A 24,050-nucleotide genomic window follows, 5' to 3' on the forward strand; every position below is an offset into this window, starting at 1 on the left:
TGAAAGGGGTTTAGGGCTGGCAGACAAGTAGGTTCTTTTTCTTTTGCAATAAGAAAGAAGACCTCATCTTTCTCTTGGTTTAGTTTCATCCACTGGTGGAAAATTTGTAGAGACAGAGAAAGAAGATATGGAAAGAGAAGCATTACACAATGGAAGTTGGGGAAAAAAGTCTTCTCTAAGTGTGGAGAATTGGACAGAAGGAAGTTAATGGAACGAGGAGGAAAGAAGAAAGAGATCTCTGGAAAGATTTATCTGTTTCTTACCAGATAATCTGGCTGGAGGGAAGTGAGAGAATGGGATAGGGAAGTAGTAAGAAGACAGGAAAAAGGTTCCACAAATGTGAACAAAGATTAATTAATACATTAAAAAGTAAAATAAAAATAATAAATAATAAGTACATAAATTAGAAAGAAAAAACAAAAAACTCAAAGGGCAGACTTGATAGACTACTAGGTCTTTTTCTGCAGTCAGTTTTCTATCTTTCCTTTAAAATAAAGGTTTGGTGTATACAAAAAAAGTGCTCTCTTTCACATTTTGCTTCTATTGGCTAGCCTTAGAGTGAGTCTCCATTGCCAGCATTTAACTCATACATCTTAGTTCCTGATACTAAAAGAAAAACACACCTATAAAACCTTACATCATTCTTTAATCACCATTTAAACAACCACTAAAGTGAGAGAATCTGTCACAATTTTTAAGATTGTAAACAGTGGGGTAAACAATGGTTTTTTTCTAATTCCCGTGCTTTTCTGCATTTCCAGAATTTAATAGGGAAATGAGAGGAATATATTTTATTACAATATGTTATTAAATATATTTATTACATGTTTCCTTATTTTTCTGCCATTTTTCTTCCCAAATGAAGATGAGTACTGTAATAGTAATAATATAGTATGTCATATTAATAAGGAAATGTATACCATTTATTCATTTAGCACCAAGGAATTGGAATAAATTATTTAGGCAACCTACTGTATATATCATTTTATTTGGATTATACCAAAATCAAATTACCAGATTTTATTTTTTCCTTTTTCTTCCTTTTCTTCACATTCCGTGGCTGAATAGAAATGTATAAATCTATTATTTATTAGTTTGTAAGAATCCATGCAATAATTAATGATAAATATTAAACAATCAAATAAAATATAAAGATTTTTCCAATAATTCACAGTGAGGTGACAATCTACTGATATTCTGTTATTTAGTGCATGGATATCAAATATGAATTTAGATAGGATTAAAACAAGTTAGATAACCTATTACTGAATTTTATGTAGCTCTTGCCCTCGTTTTAAAAGTGCTTACGAAGCTATTCTACCTCTGGCAAGACTTTCCTGCCCTTTTCCCAGTAGTCCACTGAACAGAGAAAAAAAAATGAGGTTTTAGAACTGTGATATATGATGCATAAACTGTAGAAATAAAAATTGGAGGTGTGCATAGTGCTTGAAATTCACTCTGGTTTAAATTGGAAACACCCTGCTACAAGTGCAAAAACTACTATATTCCAATGCAGAATGGGCTGCTCTGAGCCATTGTGGAAATGTTTTGAAAGGAAAACATCTCTGTTCCAGAAGTAAAACATTCTGCTTCATATTCAGAACACTTCTAAGGGAAACAGCCTATTTCACACTTGAAACAGCCTTTTCTCTTTGAAGCAGGACATTTTGAAGTCAAGATGAATTGTTTCAAATTTGAAATGGTTCAAATTGAAAACATTTTGCATACCCCTAAAGATTACTATGCTATACTGCATAAGTAATTTCCAATAGCAGCGTGTTCCACTGCCCCATATGTTCCATTGTTCGTTAGAGGATATTAATTCCAGCAGATGTCCTGTTTCATTTCAATGAAAAGGATTGATAAATCCATCGCTTCCCGCCATCCTTCAAAATAATAATAGTAATAGAGTATGCATATATAATACTTTCCTAGATTGAATAAATTTGGCTCCAAGCTATTAAAGGATTTCTAAGATTGTATTACAATTCTAATGACCCTAAAACACCCTGGTTTAAGATGACAAATTTTAAGTTTTAATGTTTGGTACTGGTTATCTCTTTTCTTGGTAAAAAAAAATGTTGCTCCAGAGTCAGCAAATAAAACAGAAGGCTATATTATTCATACTGTATTGAGAAAGGTCAATATCCAGATCTAGTTAACATAGCATTTCCTGGTCCATATGCTCTGTGACTCAAGGTTTATTTCGCATATTTTCTGTGGAACATTAAGATACTAAAAAATCTTTAAGTGTCATGATCTGCTTCTAGTCTTTTAATAAACTCAATTAAAATAAGAAAGTAAACTGGATGATAGAATCTGGGATTTATGTGAATTAGATTCTATACTTTCTAATGTATTCTTGTATAATTTCAATTTGTTTTTTTCTGTTTTTTAAAAAAAGAAAAGCAGTTATATAAGCCATGCAGTTATAAAAACTGAGAACTAGTCATCATTGTAATAGATTTCAGTAGGTGTTTAGCAGTTTCACGAGCTTCCATGTTGATAAGAGAAAAATAATCTATGAAAATACAGCACAGAGATAGCTTTATTAAAAGCTATTCCAACAGAAAATAGTGTTGCTGAGCCTAGTGACTTGAATTCCTCCACCGCTTTTATTGATTGCTTTATTATTTAAGACAGGATTGATACTTAGATGCTTTGGATTTCTAATTACAAGTCAGCACCTCAGAGAATTGTCCTGTTGAGGTTCTCTAAGATAATTCCTACCCTACTTCCTCATTTTTATTTTATTTAAATTAACACCTCTGAAGTCAGATAAATGTACTCTAGTAATGGGACTTCCCTGGATCACTTCTTAGAAAATGAAATGTCAACTCCTTGCGCTCCTATTTATTCTCTTTGATATCAGCATAAAGGTGAAACCAGATAACTCTGTATACATCAAATTGACAAAATATACATCAATTTGACAAAAACAAATATGTGGTTTATAAAAAGCTTGGATGCTTGGCCCAACTGCTTGTGAATTTATTATAAAAGAATGCAAATGGCCATTGGATTGAATTATGTTGTTCTGAAATTGAAACACAAAATATCATGATCTGTAACAGATATTTAAAGTTGTGCTAAGCATTGTTGTTAAAAACTGTTAAAGACAAAAAAGTTTCTACGTAAGACTTTCAAATTCTGTGTTGAAGCAAAAACAATTATTTCCAAAAGTTAGGTTTAATACATTACCTTCTCTTGTTGTTTTAATACAGTTGTACTTGTAATCTAAATTGCTTAGTCTTTTTAAATGCACACACACACACACAATGTGGGAGAAAATATTTCTTTTAACTGAGCTTATGAGTATTGATCATGATAGTTAACAAATGCAACATGTCTGTCAGTGCCAGGAACTAAAATGTGTTGATACACTTTTGTGCTGTTCATGGCTTTCCAAAGACAACTTTGGACACAAAATGCTGAATCAAATAGGTGTTTGATTTGATCCACATGGTTCTATATATGTCAGCCATATGGATTTCATCACCTAATAGATTGTCAGTGATACCATCTTCGAAAGTGTTGATAATCTACAGGAGGAAGAAATTAACTGGAAGTTAACTTTTTTGAAACATGTAGTAGGCAGAGCTTATAGATAGCTTACTTCTATATACGAACTAGTTTATAATATACTTATTGTGTTATACAAACAGCTTATTGATTATGATTACTGTATGTAACCAATGTTTAACTACTTCACATTCGCACATTCTGGACCTCTTGTCATGTAGGTTTGAACAAGTGTGTATAATAGATTCATACTTAAGCTATAGTATTTAAATTATAGAATTTATTTCCACAATAAATTGTGCTGACCTTAAATTTAGATATTTGTAAAAAGAGTTTTCAGAAAATAATAGGATTAAAATCATAGATCCCTGTTTACCTCAATATATATATCACCTGAATAATAGATATCATGCTTTAAATTCCAGCAGCTAGGAATCCACAGAGGGCTATCGTCTGTTTTATTTAGCTTTCTCATATGCATCATTGATCTGATAGAGAAAAGCTGTTGTGTTTTTATGTAAAGGTACCCATTCTTACAAGATTCGATTTCTTCAATAAAGCTTTGCATTTTTGATACCAGTGCTAATATCACATATTATGCAGGAAAAATGAACTAGCTGTTTGTCAAAGGGTATGATGTATGATGATGAAATAGAAACAGTAGAAGATCTCAGCAATTTACACCAAACAAACCTATTTCAAACCATGCATTTTACCTATGTTTCTTTAATCACAGAATCAGTTCTATTGATTGTCTTATGTATTTGATTTTATTTAGATATGGGTTTTTTTGTTTGTATTATTTTTTGGATTGTAATATGTTTGTTTTTTACTATATATTTATACTATATTCTAAGGCTTGTATTGCCCCTGGAACAGCAGTACATAAAGTTTTCAATAAGTAAATAAAAGGTAGTGGGTTCAAAAAAAGAAATGGAAAACTGTTCAGTAAATGACAGCAAGGTTTTTGCTTTGGCTTTAAGAAGCAAATTGAGTAGTTTAATATGATTTATCTCATTGGGTGATATTTTGCTGAAGGTTGTTTATTATAATCAATAATTTAGGATTCAGTAACTAAGAATTCCATTGCTTTGTAGTGATAATTTGGGAAAGCCCATATGATCACAGGTCATCTTCTAATTCAATAGAGAATCCAGCTTCTTTAAGGTTTTGTTGGTCTTTGTTTTTCCACTTTGCTCTGTGAATGCTGACATTGCAAACTGATGCATTGACTAGGAAAGAAGAATGTGGATCGCATGCTGCTTCTTTATAATACCTGCTAATACTCTTGGCACTTACTTTTTGTCATGTGCTGTATGTGCCTGCCAGTTTTAAGGTCCACCTTTTCTTTATCTCTAAATCCCACCTGTAGACTTGCCTGGATCTCTGACCCCTAGGGTTTTTTCATGGTGCTTATATTCCCTTCCTGAACCCGCCTTCCACTTAACCACTGTCACCCAAATCCCTATAATTATAGAGCTGAATATGACAAAAGGCTCCTTTGCTGTCATTTAGGTAAGCTGTCTACAAATGTCAGTTTGTGTCCAGCCTTTTTCAGGCATCCTGAGCACTTCCCAGACCCTACTAATGATCAAACAAGCGAAAGAAAGAAAAGAAAAGGAAAGAAAGAAAGAAAGAAAGAAAGAAAGAAAGAAAGAAAGAAAGAAAGAAAGAAAGAAAGAAAGAAAGAAAGAATCTTTTCAAAACAAAAAGGCCCAGTAGTCTCTAATTCTGGGCAAAAGCTCAACAGGTGATAAAGACAGAACTTAAGTAAAGAGTGGGTTGGGAAGCCTCTGTTAGACCTTAATAGGGTAATAATTAGTGGACTGAAAAGTAGTGCCTGCCCTCTTTTAAATGCCCCCTTTTTCAGAGTTTTGTTTTTAGAGGTTCTTTTTAATCAAAGATAAAAATATATTTATTAGGTTTATTTTGTCTGAACAATGTGTCATACATAAATACTGTCAGGTTTCCCACGTATGGGCTTTTCGAGTGACTCTGAGGCATTGTTTACCTTAAAAGTCCTTTATTAGCCTAATACACTGGCAAATGCTTGCTCGAGAGAAGCTGGAATCTGAAATCTCCGCCCAATATATTGCACAATATATTAAAACACAATTCTCCACCTTTCTAATTTTGTCATTAATCATATTCTCCAATTAATTTAAAGAATCACTTTCCCTTCCATTAGAAGACCCGCCAAAGACTTATCTTCTTAATGAGAGGAATGGCCTTGAAGGTGCATTCCTACTCATTCCCCCTTCTAACCTTAAACTAAAGCAATACACTAGTCTTAAAGCAATACACAAGTTTAACATATGAAACGGCTACTTCTTCATCTCTTCTCAAGCAATAACATTCAATGTTAGCAGTGTTGACAAATACATAAGAACATTTATTCCAATCATTAGAGGGTGCAATAGGAATATATAATAAATAGGATATTAAAGTCAGCAGTTTCTTTAGTTTGATTAAATACATAATAAACCTATATATGTTTGCATGGTAAACTTTTCTCTCCCCTATTAGAACAGAAATCTATGTGTTTGTGTCAAGATTTTGATTGAAATGTTGATATAGTTTTTAATCTGTCATGTACTTGTGAATGTTTGGCATGGTTATGATGCAGGAGTCCACAGCCTCAGGAGCATAGTTTGCATGCAGAATGAATTTTGTTCATGTCACTTTTAGAGACACTGGATCAAATTTGGTATCACTGATCCAGTGGCATCTTTTTAGTATTTCATTTTGAAGAAAATATCTGTTTAGTCATAATTAAAATAGTTTAATCAACTTTGTCCATTTTGATATCTTAGATATGTGTGAAGATTGCAACACTTGGAATTCCCAGGTCTCATGGCTGACTAGCTGGCTTAACACTTTTGAAAGAATAATAGCAAATCTCATAATTGGTTACAAGTGATTGTCACTTTCATTGTTGTTTGCAGATTTATCCAGCATATCCCAAACTATTTCTTGGGATAGCTATGGATTTCCTGATGCTGGGAAATATTAACAGCTCCCAGAAATGCAAAAGGAAGAAAAAGGCTAAAACACCATGGTTTTTTTTAAATTTTAATTCCATTTATATCCCGCCCTTCTCCGAAGACTCAGGGCGGCTTACAAGCTTAGCTGTAGCCTTCATTCTATGTATATGCCTGCTTATTAGGGCTTTCACACACACCCCAAGCGGCATTATTACAAAGTCAGCTTAATTGCCCCCAACAATCTGGGTCCTCATTTTACCTACCTCGGAAGGATGGAAGGCTGAGTCAACCTTGAGCCTGGTGGGATGTGAACCTGCACTAATTGCAGGCAGCTGGTGTTACTTAAGGAGGCATTAGCCCACTGCTCCACCAAGGCTCATTTTGATGTCAAAATAAGAATGTTTTAAATTATATTTAATGAGAATAGTATTTAAAGAAAATTCCCTGAACTGAATCCTGAGATCCTAGGAATTTATGGAGATATATGTTAGGATCACATGCTTATTTCTTTCTAACTATGTGAAAATCCCTTCCTTAACCATTCTGTTACATTTCTTTGTTTTTGCTGCTTTTGTTTATTGTTTAATCTTCATTGAAGATTAAAGATACACCATATATTGCAATAATATGAATAATCTTGATGCTTCATTATGCAAAGTATAAATAGCTTAATCAAGTATAAGTTAGTAGTTGCCATTGCAACACTGCCCAAATATCAGCCAAGGACCAGCTATTTTATTTGTAAATCTGATGGCTAAAATAATTAATTCCAGTCTTTCTCTATACTTATTTACAAATATTTTTTTAAAAGCTAGACCCCTAGTGACTCTGGATACTTTGCATAATTAAAAGCCAGAATAATAAAGTAAATGAACAAATATTTGTCTTAAAAAAAGTTTTATGACCCTATAATCTTTAATTCAGGGTAGAGTTAGGGGTGACTGGATAGAACTGAGCATTTACTGGCCGGATGCCCTTCCTGACGCCATACGGAGTTTGCAGCAGATATTTTTTCTTTGCACCCTAGGAAACATCTGCCGCTACCTAGGATTGAACTCTCAACCTTCCAAGTGGAAGGCGAGGATCTTCACCACCAGGCCACCACGCCGCTCATTTGTCTTAAAAAGTATGCCAAGCAAAACCAAATATTAGAAGGGTCACCACCATCCTACTTCAAGGTGTGGGAGAATAAACAGTTTTCCAACATCTTATGGAGCCCTACTATTACAGAGGGCAGGTGTTGCAACAGAAAATGCACACTTGACATTATTTAATTGAGGGAACCTGAAAGGTATTCAGTCTGCCATATCTTACTGGATGTGTAGAACATGGAGATAAGCAGTCCTTAAGTAACTAGGCACTATGTCACAAAAGTTTTTATGTATGATCATCAGCACCTTGATTAATATTTATAAACCAGCTAGCAACAAATGCAGCTCACAGACATGATGTACCACCACACTCTTTGATTAGCAGAAATGAAAACAAATGAGTCTGATCACAGAAGTATATTCTTTTATAGCAAAATACTGATGCAAAATATTTTCCCCAAATATCCATTGATTATATGTATCTATGGATGTAGATAATAATTAGTACAATGCAAGCTATATAGCAATGTCTACTTCAAGTAGACCTTAAATTATCCCAACCCTGTGATAGTTGACAGAATAAATGTTGGAATCTACTATAAAATAATCCAGAAATTCAGAAATCTCTGCATTTACAACTAGTTAGATAATTCTTTTAATCTGAAATACTTTCCCCCCCTTTTCTACAGAAGGAGCAAATACAGTAAAGCTAAACAAGAAGCAGATGAAGAAAAACATTTAAATCAAGGTAAAAGTCAGTAGTGCTTGATTTTCTTCTGTTGCATGCATTCTTAAAATTAGTCTATGTAAAGCAAAAAATTACGTTTTGCAAGTTATATTGCTTAGTTTTCTTTATTTGGAGCTTTTTTCCACTCAAACTGTATTTGTATTTCTGTTGTGTATAACTTCATAATTGGAATGCTACTATAGAAAATGTATATGCATGCAAATCCCTATAAAAGCTGCACCCTGTTACATAGTATTCAGATGATACTTAAAAAGAATAAAGATTTTCATTTGAGAAAACGTTCTAAGGCTTGAAATATATAGTCTGGAATTATACATTGCATCCTTCAGATATAATGTGTTTTGTTTCTTAACATATTGTCCAAGCTATTAAAAATATGTATATAATGATTTATGGCCTAATGAGTTGGGTTAATTCAGGGCATTTAAGCAATGTGATTTAGTATAGTATCTGAACACAGAAAGAAAGTAATCCTTCACATTTTCTCTTTTCCTTGCAAGGCACTTTTTTTCTTTGTATAGATATGATTTTTAAATGGTCAATAAATGAAAAGATTTCTAAGATGTAGAACATAGCAAAAATGCACCCATTCCATTGCTGGCAATGGCAAAAAAGTCATGTGACATTCCGAGATTGCCATCACTGATATAGAACTTATAAGAATTGTTCTTTCCTTAAATTCTCATTGGAGTCCTTTCCACATGAGCATAGAAATCAATAGAAAATTTGAGGATGTGCATACTCATTATTGTTCCTGATGTAAGTTACAGAAAACTCAAACTTACTGTTGGAACTCAAATGTATGGTCTGTATATAGGATCTGACTTTAATATTTTCTATTCATCTGTGCAATGTATGCATGATGAGGCTTTTTGAGCATATTATTTTCTTTACATAGTTTTTGTAATCTTCTGTGGACATACAGCAATGTTCCTTCCCTATATATTTATCTATCTTGTATGTAGTTCTTAAGTTTTCATAAAATCATATTTGCATTCTAGGTGTCAGAACCTATGTAGATCCCTTTACTTATGAGGATCCCAACCAAGCTGTGCGGGAATTTGCCAAAGAAATTGATGCCTCATGCATAAAGATTGAAAAAGTCATAGGTGTCGGTAAGCTTAAGACATCATGTTAGCACTGAATTTATAATGGCAAATTCTTACTGGGATGTTGAATTGTTGACTTATTATTATTTTTTATGTAAACATTCTTCTATATATTATCAGTCTTCAGGCAATTTTCAAAGACATTTGAATAAAATAGTTTACAGTGTCTGAGGAGACCCAGTTTTTAACTTTTCAATACATAAATTTATATGACTGGAACAAGTCTATTATATTTCTGTTTTTACAAGTTATATTCTGTAGTATTTTTTCAAATAAGTAAAAAGAGGAAATAATAGAATCAGTCCAGGTGAAGTAGGCATATCATCAACCAAACTACACATTATCCTCAATTGAATTAACATGGACAATCTTTGTGTGCCCACAGTTTGGACTTAATTTTGGTGAGGAGAAGGAAGAAAAAAGAATGCAATACACACAACAGTGATGTAAAATGTATGGTTGTGTGTCATATATACAATTGGATACTGAGTTTTCCATTTTTAAATGGTACTCCATATTTTTAAATGATGCTAAATGAAATCTACAGGAAATGCAGTTGGAAGTTGCAAAGGGACTTTGGGATTGCAGGTAGCCTAAGCCAGAGCAAAGCTTCTCAGTGCTTAATGGAAGGAATTTAATCAGGTCTTAATTGCATTAAAACAATGTACGTGTGTCAGCAGATTCCTTTTTATCGTGCTTCTTTTTCTGCAGGTGAATTTGGTGAAGTTTGCAGTGGCCGTCTCAAGGTTCCAGGAAAGAGGGAGATCTGTGTGGCTATCAAAACTCTGAAAGCTGGCTACACAGACAAACAAAGAAGGGACTTTTTGAGTGAGGCCAGCATAATGGGACAATTTGATCATCCCAACATCATCCACTTGGAAGGAGTAGTCACTAAATGTATGTTGGCCATGATATGTCACTAATGTGTATAACTTAAGCAGGACAAACTGAAAGTAGCTATGAAATAAAAACAGTGCAGAGGTTCCCCCTTCCAGCATTTCTTTCTCTAAAGTGGCAGATGGAATAGATCCACTGAGTGCTAATAGTAGGAAATCAGCGCAGTAATAGTCATTAATCTTATTGTCAGCACTAAATGGTTTTATCATTGTAGCTGATACCTTAACTTGAAGCAACCTATGCATAATTTAACAAGGAACACGATACCACAACTTTTAAAAGAACAGGAGGAAAACAGCAGAAGGGTGGTTTGTTTTTAGAAATTGTGGACAGTTTAAAAGTTCGCCATTACTTTTAAAGTGATATTGAGGAAGGAAGGAAGATAATCTCTGTCTGTCTGTCTGTCTGTCCGTCTCTCTGTCTCTCTGTGTGTGTGTGTGTGTGTGTGTGTGTGTATGTATATATATATATATATATATATATATATATATATATATATATATATATATATATATATATATATATATATATATATATATTTCCATATCAGACAAATGTGCTTAAATATATATTTCCCTTCTTTTCCCTGCTTTTAAGGCAGTTAATATTCAGCATATCAATGAGGTCCGCTCTCAGGAAGAATTAAGTACAAATCAACTGTCCTAATTTTCTGGCCAGAACTAAAATGCATCCGTGAAGCTTGTCTTAGCTAAAAAAATAAAATAAAAGTACTGTTGTGAAAATCATAACTGAATTAAATTTATTTCAACAGCAAAAAAGTCAAACTAGAGAAATACAAACAATATAGTCATTTTTAAGCATCTTGTCCCCTCAAAAACCAATCTTGAGAGTAAGGTGATTAGACAAATAGATTGGGTGTGGCATGGTATATTATCAGTGGAAGGAAAACAATTAAAAATGTATGTGCAACTTCAAGAAGTTTTGTTGTTGTTGTTTCTGTGTTGTTACCAAGGTAAACTCTGAATTTAACCCATTATTTCCTATTCAGCCAGTGGAATCCCTTCTATTCTCCTTCCTTTTTAAAGGCAGAAAGTTACCATCAGCAAATAAATATAATTCTATAAACCATTATGGTGAAGGGAAAGTTTTCAAAACTCAAATTCCTCCAATACTCAGTGTTACACAGCTTCCCCCAAATTATAATTTTGGAAATTTTCTTAAGATTGTACCTTTAGCAGGAAGTACATGATCAAAATGGCCCCTTTTTACTTGTTTATTCTAAGCCTGTAATATTAATATGCTTTCTAAGCAAGACATGTAAGTACATTTTTGAAAATATTGTCTTTGAAATCCAGTGTTTAACTTATATCTTGCTGATTCTTCTTTATAAAGCCTGCCTACTTCAAGAATTTCAAATGTACTTAAAACATATAGTGATAAATTACTTCCACTTTCAGCATTTTGAATAAGTTCTTAAATTTCTTTGTAGCAAATTCCCGGTGTTTATAAGAAACAGATCCCTAGATTCTGCAGTATTTTCAATTAAGATATAAACATTTTTAATGATTTTACAGTAATTTTTAATTAAAGAAGACATTTCTGTTGGCTCCATAGCATGTTTGCTATAGTGATTTTTATATCACCTTAATAAACCAGACAATCAACAGGGGAATCTTTATACTGAAACCCCACTGAGGCTTTTAACCTCCAAGCTGTTACAGCTGTAACAGTTATAAATGACTAGATAGTATTTGCATAATGTACTTGTCACTGCATTAAAATGATTTAAAATTCCCAACAGAAGGTTGTAGGCCAAAACAAGTGATTTTTGAAGCCTGATTTCCTAGGTTGCAAGCTTTTATGAATATATCTAGGTTTAAGTAAACAGACCCATATCGATTTTCTCTGTAGAATTATTAAGAGTTGGTTAATATATAGTGCATTTATGAATCCTGAAATTATAATATAGATTGTTAGAATATCTTTGATATTTGTGTGAATAAAATGATAGAAGGAACAAGGTAGTATAGATGCACAATTAGTGTTAAGTTGAAATTTTAAATTGGTTACGTGATGTCAAACTGCTTCTCTTGGATTGGGAGTTGACGCCAAGAAACATGCTGCTAAATTTTAGTAGCATTCTGCAAATAAACTAAGATGTGACTTCCCTGGTTTATAATGGAAATAAACAGTAACATTTCTACTGGGGTTAACATAATTCTGTCTCCTTTCTCACATCCTCCCTATAAAACAAAATGGTGCCAGAAACTTTGGCTATACCTAATGTTTCATATTTACCATATTTACCAAATAAAGTTTGCAGACCAGGCTCCAATTCTTCATTGCTGTATTCTATGGATAAATAATGAGATTCTACAAAGATATTATATGGTTATCTATACCTAATAGATTATCATCAAGTTTAATATACCAGGTAACAAAATACTATAAGACACATGTGTTTTCAAATTCCTCCCTTGATATGTACTATATTCCTTGTCTTAGCTTTGATGCCTGCTATGTTTTTTGTATCACCTTTTTGAAATTTGTTAAGGAAGGAAGGATTCACAAAGGTTTCACTGAAATATTTGCCTTTTGGAAAAAAAAAAAACTGTGATTAGGTAGGACCAGTGTGGTATCTATTTTGTGAATATATAAATCTCCTAGCTATGTTTTTGAGCATACTTTCTGCTTTCTCCGAAATTTTGGAATTTTGTTAACCTCTATAATCTATATCACATTTTGCATTAGACAATTAATTATTGCCTAGAGTTGAAATCAAACTGAACCAACCACTGGATTCCTTTAGTTCACCCATTTCCATGTAGGTTAAATCATATGTTGAAGTAGAAATCAAAGCTCAACAGACTTAGACAATAATTTCATGTCATCCATGTCTCTATTCTTATTCTTGTATTAGCTACCCTCTGTTTAGGTATAATAGAGCCAATAATTAATATATTCAACTGAAAAGTTATGATACTTTTTTAAGTTTATAAAATGTCTTTTAATTGAAGAAAATTAATTAAAATTCCTTTAAATATATTAGGCGACATTAGTCATATTGCAGAGTTTATGTCATGAATATATCTAGACTGGCACTAAGTAGATTCAATTTTCAGTGATGAATGTGAGGAGAGGTGAATGTTCACACATAAAGACAAATGACTTTGCTTAGCCTTTTTCTTTAAATAATTGAATTCCTAATCAGAATGTCTAAATTCATACTAATGTGTCTGTCTTTGATTTCTGTACATGGGGTGAAAAAGAGGTCTGTGCTTATGAAAATAAGATAGTTAAGGGTCATAGATGCCTGATTTGTAATTCATACAAAAATATTTCTTATAAACAAATTTTGAACAAGACCAGGAGATAGAATATTTTGGCAATGGCTGTGAATGTTTACATTCTGAAGAAACTGGCATTAAGCAGGTGTCCCTCACTAAAAATGAGATTGGTAAAAAAAACACACCAGCTTATTAATGTTCTATAGCATATTGTTTTCTAATAAAAATATTTCTAAAGAGTGGCCATATTAGAATTGCAACATGCTAGGACAACATACTGGGTGAAATATATGCTAATTAGAAATGATTATAGCAGTTTTTCAGTGTGAAAATGTTTTCCAGGATCCAATTGTTCCAGCAGATCGTACTGGGGTCCTTCCTTCCTTCCTTCCTTCCTTCCTTCCTTCCTTCCTTCCTTCCTTCCTTCCTTCCTTCCTTCCTTCTGAATTATATCCCATTTTGTGATCTATTCATGATACATTAAATCAAATTTAGTATTAAACAGTAAAGGTTACCTGTGTGCCTCCCAGGTCAATGCACTTAACTTTAGAAAGTCTATCTAAAAGAAGCAGGGACCTTCTATAAAAAAATAGGTGTATGCAAATAGATCATCGAATGATTCTAAAAAGTTTGAATATGAATAAAAGATACTTTAGGAATTAAATAGTGTTTAGATAGTCTATAAATAAATACACCAATGGCTGGCATTGCATAATAATGAATTCAAAACATAATGGTTAGCATGGGGCATCACTTATGGACATCCCAAGGTTAATTTTCAGCTTTGTATTAAATTTGGTCTTTTCTGGAGTAGAGTTTCTTGACTAATTTCTCCATGCCTTTTCAGGATAGAACAAATGGATAAAATAAGATTAAAACATTAAAAATAAAATCATATGAATTAAAGAGAAAGAAAATTACTGTTGATGCCACACCTGGATCTTTGCTTTGATTTTGCTCAGCCAAATGCCTACAGACATACAAATTGTCTAGCAAATGATGCAATTATCTTTACATTACTCCAAGTGCAAATAGGCCTATTTGGTCTATTACTGCATCTCCATTTCTCTTTAGTGAGCAATTATGGATTCTTATACTCTCTGGAGATTATGATGTGTGCTGTAGTTAAAGACCTTGTCAGTGAGTTAGCTTAAGTGCTAATTTTCTGGCTGAAACTAACACTTTTACATTATTTGTTTTCTGGCTCATTCTATCTGAGGAAGTAGTTCTAGATTTTTTTTAAAAAAAGTTAAAAAAAAAGCCCTATCCATTGACCAAATTGTCTGCATCTATGAACTCTGTGTTCTCTATTTCCAACATCTAGGTAAACCTGTCATGATTATAACTGAGTACATGGAGAATGGTTCTTTGGATGCCTTTCTCAGGGTAGGTACTTGGTATATAATAAAACCTAAAGCAAAAAATACTTTAATATCTTTGTTTATCTATTGGGGTTTGTAGATGAAATAGAATTATGTTTGGAGATGCTTACCAGTGCATTTCCCCCTATTTCCATTGCTGGGAGGGTAAATGAACCATAAAATAAGCTCTAAATAATCCATGTTTACTCAGAAGCAGGTTTGATTAAAATGCTTATTAAAAGTCTCACATTGTTGTTGGTTAATTAAAATGGGAGCATTCCACATATCCCAGGAAGCTAGTGCAAAAAGCACAGGATTATATTTTGCCAGTTAATTATAAGGTTCAATGGCAAGAAAGAAAGTAATGTAGTACAGTATGAGAGTTTTAAAAAAATGCATCACCTCTTGAGAACTGAGCAACAGGAGGTCCTGGTCCCAAGAGGAATACAGTCCTCAAGTGTAGAATATATTACTTTTCTCACCAGTAAAAGTTGTTCGAATACTCACTGCTGGATTTTTAGGAATTGTTGTCCCTTATCACCTCTCTTTTTAAATGAATTATCAACAAATTGAGCATGTTTAGTGTGATATTTTATGCTTTCCTATAAATAGCTTAAGGATCAGAGAGAACCAATTTGTTATCTAATGCCTGCTTGAATTCACTTGGTCAATACAGACACTAGTGCAATTTCTCATAAAGACCTGTCTTTATTCACTTTTAAAATATAATTTTGATGGGTTCAGGGAGAATCCAAAAAGTTGGAAAGAGAACTTATAATTAATCACAAATGTATTCTTTTTATTTATCTTCCTTATTCCTTCCCTTCAGAAGAATGATGGCAGATTTACTGTAATCCAGTTGGTAGGAATGCTCCGAGGCATTGGTTCTGGAATGAAGTATTTGTCTGACATGAGCTATGTTCATCGGGATCTAGCTGCTCGAAACATACTAGTTAACAGTAACTTGGTCTGTAAAGTTTCTGATTTTGGTATGTCCCGTGTTCTAGAAGATGATCCTGAAGCAGCCTATACGACTAGGGTAAGTTAAAACCTGTTCATCTCCACCTGCATCTCTATCTTGTCTGTCTGTCTGTCTATCATATATGTCTTCCAACTCCATAAAGATGACAGATGGTATACTTGCAAAATAGGTAATATTATCTAAAGACATTCCAGCTTCATGTCATTAAAAAGACACCTGTAACTCTCCTTTCTTGCTCAATATTTATATGATATCCCTCCTTATTTGGATCTTGAAGAAAATACAGTTTTTATGCCTCTGCTGAAGAGGTTTGGTAGTTTATATTGTTTTAATTATTATCTTTGTTATGATTAAGAAGTGATTGATGATATTTTGATTACTATTCTATTTTAATGATTATATTGTTGTGTTGCTTGATATAAGTGGCTCAGAGATATTTGGAGCTGAGTAGCATCCAAACTATAGTAAATAAAAAAGCAAAGAAAAAATAAACTTGTATTTCCATATGCTTTTTGCTTATTTATGGAGATCAGTGACATTTCCATGAACATGAGTATGTTTACTTCTGGTGGAACAATACTCAATTTAGTGGCTTCATGAGTTTTTGCTGACTGCATAAAAAGTTTAATGAGGCAAAAATCACAGCTTATACAGCCGTATCCTGGTAATCATAAACATCCTTGAAGCTTATAGACATTAGGATAAAAGGTGGTGCAAGGTTTATCATGAAGAGGTATGATTTTTGTTAGATGTTTTGCTTTTAAATGCCAGCAGTTCTCCATCTGTTTTCCCAAGTACAGAGATTGTTAGAAAAATCTAGTTTGTGCTGTTTAATTCTCAGACTTCCCCTATAATGAACATGCAGTTCATTAAAAAGACTGGGAGGGGAGAGAAAATTGCAATCTGCCTTCTGAGTATTTTAATGCTGTCCAGCCCTGTAATTTCCCACTAACAAGGGCAGTGAGGTTTTGAGCCAAGACAGATTTCTAGAGAGCTGTGTTCAAACAGAAGGTCAGGAGGAAATGATTGAAAAGCTTTTCTTTCAATTCAGTGATGCAAATATAGTGAAGTGTTTTTGCTTCCAATGGAACAGCAAAAATATATATAATTTGCATCACAGTACATTGTCTTGTTTTGATATCACCATTCAGGACAGTTTGGATAAGTTCCACAGTTGAGTAACCAGAATTAATTTCAAATTGTTAGGTTTTTTTTTAAAATCACTAATACAAGCCAAGATAACCATATGGGTTATAGGGATGAAAAGTATTTTTCATTACCATAATAAATGAAAAAGAAAGCTATAACTTGGCTACCATCCAAAGTATCAAATACCATGAGTGTAAGAAATCAGCTCATTTGCTTGTGTCTTTCTCATAATTTCAATGAGCAGCTGCCAACATTAAAGTGCAAGACTGTTCCAATCACCAGTCATTGAATGTTTTCAATTCAGTTCCAGGAGTTGGTGCAGGTGATACTAAAAATGAAATGCCACATAGACACAGATATATCCCAGACACAAGAACATGTATTTTAAGTGAATTAAAAAAAGAGAGCATATGACAGTTTTACATCTTGCTTTCAGCTATAGTTATATGGATATTCCCAGAAAGCTTTTTTTTTTTTAAAAAAGGAATATCATGAGAAATTCAATAAAGTAGAGCATCATACTTACTTTAAAGGATTATTCTAGACCCACAAAGACCTATTAGTATTTTCTGAAAATGAAAGAGATTGGTTGCTTTAACCAAATACTTTGTGTAAACATCTGCCCATTTACCAAAAGAGGATAGAGAGGGAGAGAGGCAGAATATCTCTCTGTGGGCTAGAGGAACTGGTATGGTGACTACTTATAATAATTAAACAGCATCATGTGACAGATTTTCTATGTTACAAAAGTGTTCTGGGAGGATTTCTTTATTTACATCCTCCTTTTATTATTTTTATACATAGTTCAAGTTCATCACACCTAATACTCTTATTTTCCCACAGCAATTTTGTGGAATGGGCTGGGCTACACGGAGGGACAGTGATTGGCCCAAAGTCACCCAGCTAACTTTTATGCCTAAGTCAGGACTAGAATTCACAGTGTCCTGGTTTCTAGCCTGGTGCCTTAAGCACTTGATCAGACTGGTTCTCTAATTTTTATAGATTTATAAAATCATACATAGCTTGGAAATATATATAGAGAGCAGGTTTTTCTCTTCTCTCATTTAATAATACCTAAAATGAACCACTTTACAATGCATTGGTAAGGCCACACCTGGAATACTGCATCCAGTTTTGGTCACCACAATGTAAAAAAGAAGTTGAGATTCTAGAAAGAGTACAGAGAAGAGCAACAAAGATGATTAGGAAACTGGAGGCTAAAACATATAAGGAACGGCTGCTGGAATTGGGCATGTCTAGTTTAATGAAGAGAAAGATGAGGGGGGACATGATAGCAGTGTTCCAATATCTCAGGGGCTGCCACAAAGAAGAGGGAGTCAAGCTATTTTCCAAAGCGCCTGAAGGCAGGACAAGAAGCAACGGATGGAAACTAATCAAGGAGAGAAGCAACCTAGAACTAAGGAGAAACTTCCTGACAGTTAGAACAATTAATCCATGGAGCAACCTGCCTCCAGAAGCGGTGAATTCTCCAACACTGGAAGTTTTTAAGAAGAGACTGGACAGCCATTTGTCTGAAATGGTATAGGGTTTCCTGCCTGAGGAGGGGGTTGGGCTAGATGTCCTTCAAGGTCCCTTCCAACTTTATTATTATTATTATTAAAATAAAATGTGGGAGAAATCAGAGGCAATGCAACAAATAGTTAAATTTGTAATATCAGACAAAATAGTCACCAATTTTGATTATTTTAAAAGGGACTCAGCAAATTCTTAGAGCACAGAGCAGTGGGTGGTTCTTTGTCTTTGTAGATTATTTCTGGAATCTAAGGCAGTAAGTTTAAAAACAGGTGTTAAGGGGCAGCAATGGAAGAGAATTATCCCCTTCATGCCCCATTCATCTGTCTGATGAATGACAGATTATTGGACTAGACAGATTATTGGACTAGATATGCTCTTGATCAGATCCAGTAAGGCTCTTCTTGTATCGGTATGTTCTTAAATTGCAAGTAATGTTAAGGTTGGTAAGGCAAACTTTTACCTTCCTGAAAACATGGCATGTATTCCAGTTTCATTAAATACATAAATCTAGTTTAATAATGTTTTCCATCACTTTCTTGGGATAGAAGCTAAGCCAGGACCTCACCGTCAGTTCTTATAGTCTTACAATGGTTTTCTTCTAATCTGCTTGTGTGCCAGGCACAGGAAATACCATTGTATTTTACTTCCCATATCATTTTAACATAGAGCTTAATGCTCGAGTTTGTGATTAAAATTAGATAGTGACCTGAGCTATTTGTTTCTTTGTCAATTGTATTTTACTCTGATAAATATAGACTGTTGTTTAATTGGCTTTGGGCCATTATTCCATTTTTTTCATGTGTTGATTATAACAGTTCCATATATCTACCGTTCCTTATTGTTTAAAGGGGGAAGTATTTATTTATTTATTTTTATTTTATTAGATTTATATACCACCCTTTCCCGAAGGACTCAGGGCAGTTTACAGGGTATTTAAAACAAGAAATACAAAAGTTAAAAACAATTTAAAAAATTACATCAATCCCTGAAAAAAAAAGTAAAAACCCCAATTAAAATTAAAATTAAAATTCTCAGCCTGGGCCAGAGAGCTCGAAGAGCCAGGTCTTCAGGTCCCGGCGGAATGAACGGAGGTTGGGGGCAGTCCTGAGCTCCACGGGCAGCTGGTTCCAGAGGGCAGGCGCACCCACTGAGAAGGCTCTCCCCCTGGGTGTTATCCGCCGGCAACCTTTTACCGGCGGCACCCTGAGCAAACCCTCCCTGTGGGAGCACACTGGACGAAGGGAACTTGATGCTGGCAGCAGGTGTTCCCTCAGATATCCCGGACCCAAGCCATTTAGGGCTTTATAGCACCTTGAATCTCACCCGGAGGGCAACTGGGAGCCAATGCAGCTCGCGGAGTAGAGGTGTTACATGGGAGTATTGGGAAACCCCCATCACAACTCGCGCGGCCGCATTCTGCACCAGCTGAAGCCTCCGAGTGGTCCTCAAGGACAGCCCCATGTAGAGAGCATTGCAGTAGTCTAAACAGGAGGTCACGAGCGCATGAGTGACTGTGCGTAGGGCATCTTGGTCCAGGTAGGGTCGCAACTGGCGCACCAGGTGAACCTGGGCAAAAGCCCCCCCTGGTCACGGCTCCTATATGGTCTTCAAAATTGAGCCAGGAGTCAAGGAAGACGCCCAAGTTGCGAGCATAAAGCATTGTGAAAATCATCCCAGGATTTATAGCAAGTTAGATAAAACAAACTGGGTTTGATTTTGATAACAGTTGTTATAATACAACTTAATGTGTTATTCATAAAAATCAAACTTATGGGAAAGTAATGGCAAAGTTAGGTCTCGAGAAAGGAGCTGATGCTGTGACAGAAAAGGTATCCAATGAATTGACTGCCTCCTGGGAATACCTCTATAGATAAGGAAAGGGCCTGGATTGCCCACAAGTGCTCCACACAGAGGTTTCCCATGAAGTAAGACTGTTTTAGAGCTCTGTGAGCTGGGGGAAAGACATCTCACCTAAACCACCATTCAGTGCCTTTAAATGGATATTGGGTTTATATACTTCCTCTCTTAATCACCTTAGCGTGTTGCTTGCTAATGATTTTTTTGGATGTTAACAATCTTCAGAAGGGCAATTTTCATTACACGAACTGAATTTCCTTCTATATATGATGAAATACATTTTTATAAGGATTGTAAGATAAAGATTGTAAAGAGAATTTTAATTTTTAACATATTTTTAAATAAAAGCAAGAGTGACTAGAATGTTGATTTTGAAAAGTTATAAACAGAAGCCCTATCGACTTGAAATAATATTTCCTGTCAGTTGTTTAAAATTTTACAAAAAATATATAGGAAAATATTGAAAATAATTCTAAGAAATCTTGATTGGAATGTAGATTTGTAGATTTTATGTAAATATATGGGCCAATATTATTTCACTTGGAAGAATTCAAGAAAATTTGGGAACAATCTGCTCAAAAATTTCTCTTTAAGATTATCTGCTACTGTAATGTATTGGGCTTGCTTTGTTAAGGGAACACCACATGGTGATTGCTGGAAGGCTGTTTGAGCAGGGAAGCTAGCTAACGGCTCCCAGCTCCTCAGACAACCCATCTCTAGCACTGCTATTGGTTGTCCCTAGGGCGGCAATAGGTTGCTTCAAACCTATTGGCTGCCGCCTGGGGGCCAGGGTATAAATTGCTGCATCTGCAGCCCTGTTCTCCAGTTCAGATCCTGCAAGCAATAAGCCATGATCTTCGCTGAACTCACTTGCCTCGTCTTCATTCCTGCGCAATAAACCCAGTACACAACAGCTACTATGAAAATTGATTTAAAAGAGGTTACAGATAAGAAACAGGCTTTAATGGACAAAATAGAGACTGAACTAATTTGTATGTGGATCTGAAACTGGATTTAAAAATGCCAGACTAGGAAAATGCTATACAAAATGATGCTACTCTGGATTTACAAATGAAGCTGGCTAAACTTTTAATAATAATAAAACAATAATAAAAAGGAACATACAAATAATGAAGTCAGAAGAATGACTTGGGTAGCTTTCTTATCTTGGATTTACAAAAGAGCTCCTACTGAATGAGTTTCTGAGAGAAAATGATAAAAAATCAACTTGCAGGACATTGTCCAAAAGATTTTTTTTTCCCTCAAAAAGCAACTGGACTTTCTTGAGGGTTTTTTTCTTTGAAAAATGTTTTGCTTCTCGTCAAAGAAGCTTCTTGGATGAGAAGCAAAAAGTTTTCAAAAGAAAACAAAAACCAAGTCAAGTTGCCTTTTGAGAAAGAAAAAAAAAGCACCTTTGGGAAAACCATGACCTGGATGATTGACACTCTCCATAGTCTTGTGGGACTTTGTTTTAATGGATTAAAGATCAAGCTTTTAAAAGTAGATTTAAGAAGCAATATAAGTAGACTTATTTCATCAAGATTAAAATATATATTCTATTCCTATAGCTCTTAATGGACTTTTGCTGATTCAGACTGAATGATGAAATTATATAATTTATCGATTGATAAGAGATGAATTATGGGAAGTACAAATACTTTATTAAAATATCAGAAAAGGTCATAAATTCCTGAAGTTGTTGGTACTTATTTGGAGGAAGAAGAAATCATTTTTGTAAATATTTTTTTTTATTTTTCTCTTCACTTTTTCTTCTTTATATTCTTCTTAGTTTGCATTAATATTTATATCTTTACGTTCATAAACTTTAATAAAAATATAAAAATATGCTCTTCATAAAAATCATTTACGTGTGCCATATTGTACCAGATGAGCTTTTAAAAAAGAAAAGTGATTCTAATGTCTTTTTCTAAAGCAAATAAAATAGCTATTTATGATCATGTTTATTCTAGGGAAGCAAAAGCAAATAGTAAGAATGGTACTGTTTACAGCCATTATTCTTCCCACATTTGGTCATAAGAAGGCATACATTAGAATTGTAACAGCAACATGCTTTATTCAGTTTTAGAACAGTATACATGTTTTGAAGCATTCCAAAGTGATAGTTCTGAACTGATTTGTTGACTGTGATCAGGCCATCCAGTTGCTTGATAAATGTCTCTATGACTCGAGTGCATGTAAAACAAGCCTGGCAGTAACAGCAGACAAGAAAGATTACAGTAGCAGAACTTCTGCTAGCAACCATGCTAGCAATGATAGGATCAGTGCTTTTTTTGTAAAAGAAAAAGGTGCTGGAACTCACACATGTCAAACAACCCGCCTTGCCTACCCTACAAGGTTCCATCCAAAAAAGGTGCCGGAACTCCGTTCTGAGCGTTCTATGAGAAAAAAAGCCCTGGATAGGATTGAAATGCTAATCTTACAAAACCATGTTTTGCTAGTTTATTATATTAATGTACTGATAGAAGAGAATATTTGTACCTCAGGGTTGAACTGTGGGGTCCTTGATCCTCTCTGAGCTTGGTTGTTTTCTTGCAGGCCTTTCATTACTAAACTAGGTAACTGCTAGCACTCTAGCACTGATGATATTGCCTAGTTTCATAATGAAATGTCTGAAAGAAAACAATTCAGGTTCAGAGATCTTGGAGAACACAGTCCATTAATGAAGCTATAAGCGGAGAAATCAATACATTTTTGTGTGTGCATACACCCACACACAGATATACATGGTGCAATATAATACCAATACTAGTAACAAAAATAAAAGCCCAAACTCTATTACAATATAACACATAAGACCATTTCATGATTTTGCATCCCTGCCAGCAAAGAACAACACAAACAAACAACAACAGTAGAAATCAAAAACTCAAAAACTGAATTTTGCTTAAAAGAAGCAAACAGTTTTGTGCAAGGACTGATTATAATTAAAAGCCCAAAATAAGCTCCTAGGCTTCCCTTTCCTTAGCAGGACCCTGAAAACCTACTCTAACCACTGAAATGTTTACAGGTAGTCCTCGACTTATAACAGTTCATTTAGTGTGGATTATCGGCAGGAAGGACAAGGGAGACGCGTCTTCATTAACAGGTTGTTTATTTTGTTAGCCCGGACAAGAGAACAGGGAAAAAACATGCCTTATATAGGCAGCTGTCAAACGGGACAGCAAATCAGCGGGGCGCGTTTTCCCGCCAAGAACAGGGGGCCAATCGGTCAGTTGTTAGGGCAGAATCTCCCCAGAGACAGCGCTAGCGCGTTAGTTAGGCAGGGGAATCCCGTCAGCTGGTTTTGGTGCGCGGCCGGCGTTTTGACAGCTCGCCGCCGCTACTGCGCATGCGCTAACTTTGACAGCTTGCGGCGGCCGCCGGGGGCCTGCCGCGGTTTTGACAGTTCAGTCGGTAATGCGCATGCGCGCCGTTTGACAGCTGTCAAACGGCCGCGTGTGCTTGTAGGCCGCGTGGGCGGCTGCGCACATGTAGTCTTTTGACAGCTGTCAGTGCGGCCGCGTAAAAAGCGGCCTATGACAGCTGTCATTGTGTTTTAATATAAT

The 24,050-nt window shown here is 34.7% G+C and overlaps 1 protein-coding gene across 1 annotated transcript in view; it reads left to right on the forward strand.

Moving 5' to 3' along the window:
- The window catches only part of EPHA4 (EPH receptor A4), a gene marked incomplete at its 5' end in the record, with an annotated part of 172,782 nt that overhangs the window by 129,428 nt on the left and 19,304 nt on the right, over positions 1-24,050 (forward strand). The window contains 5 exons of the mRNA XM_083364988.1: positions 8,287-8,345; positions 9,347-9,460; positions 10,166-10,351; positions 14,924-14,985; positions 15,790-15,999. Coding sequence (XP_083221114.1) covers positions 8,287-8,345; positions 9,347-9,460; positions 10,166-10,351; positions 14,924-14,985; positions 15,790-15,999 — 631 coding nt within the window. The remainder of the gene's footprint in view (positions 1-8,286; positions 8,346-9,346; positions 9,461-10,165; positions 10,352-14,923; positions 14,986-15,789; positions 16,000-24,050) is intronic.

Source organism: Vipera ursinii, assembly GCF_947247035.1.
Source record: "Vipera ursinii genome assembly, chromosome: 5".
Lineage (NCBI taxonomy): Eukaryota > Metazoa > Chordata > Lepidosauria > Squamata > Viperidae > Vipera > Vipera ursinii.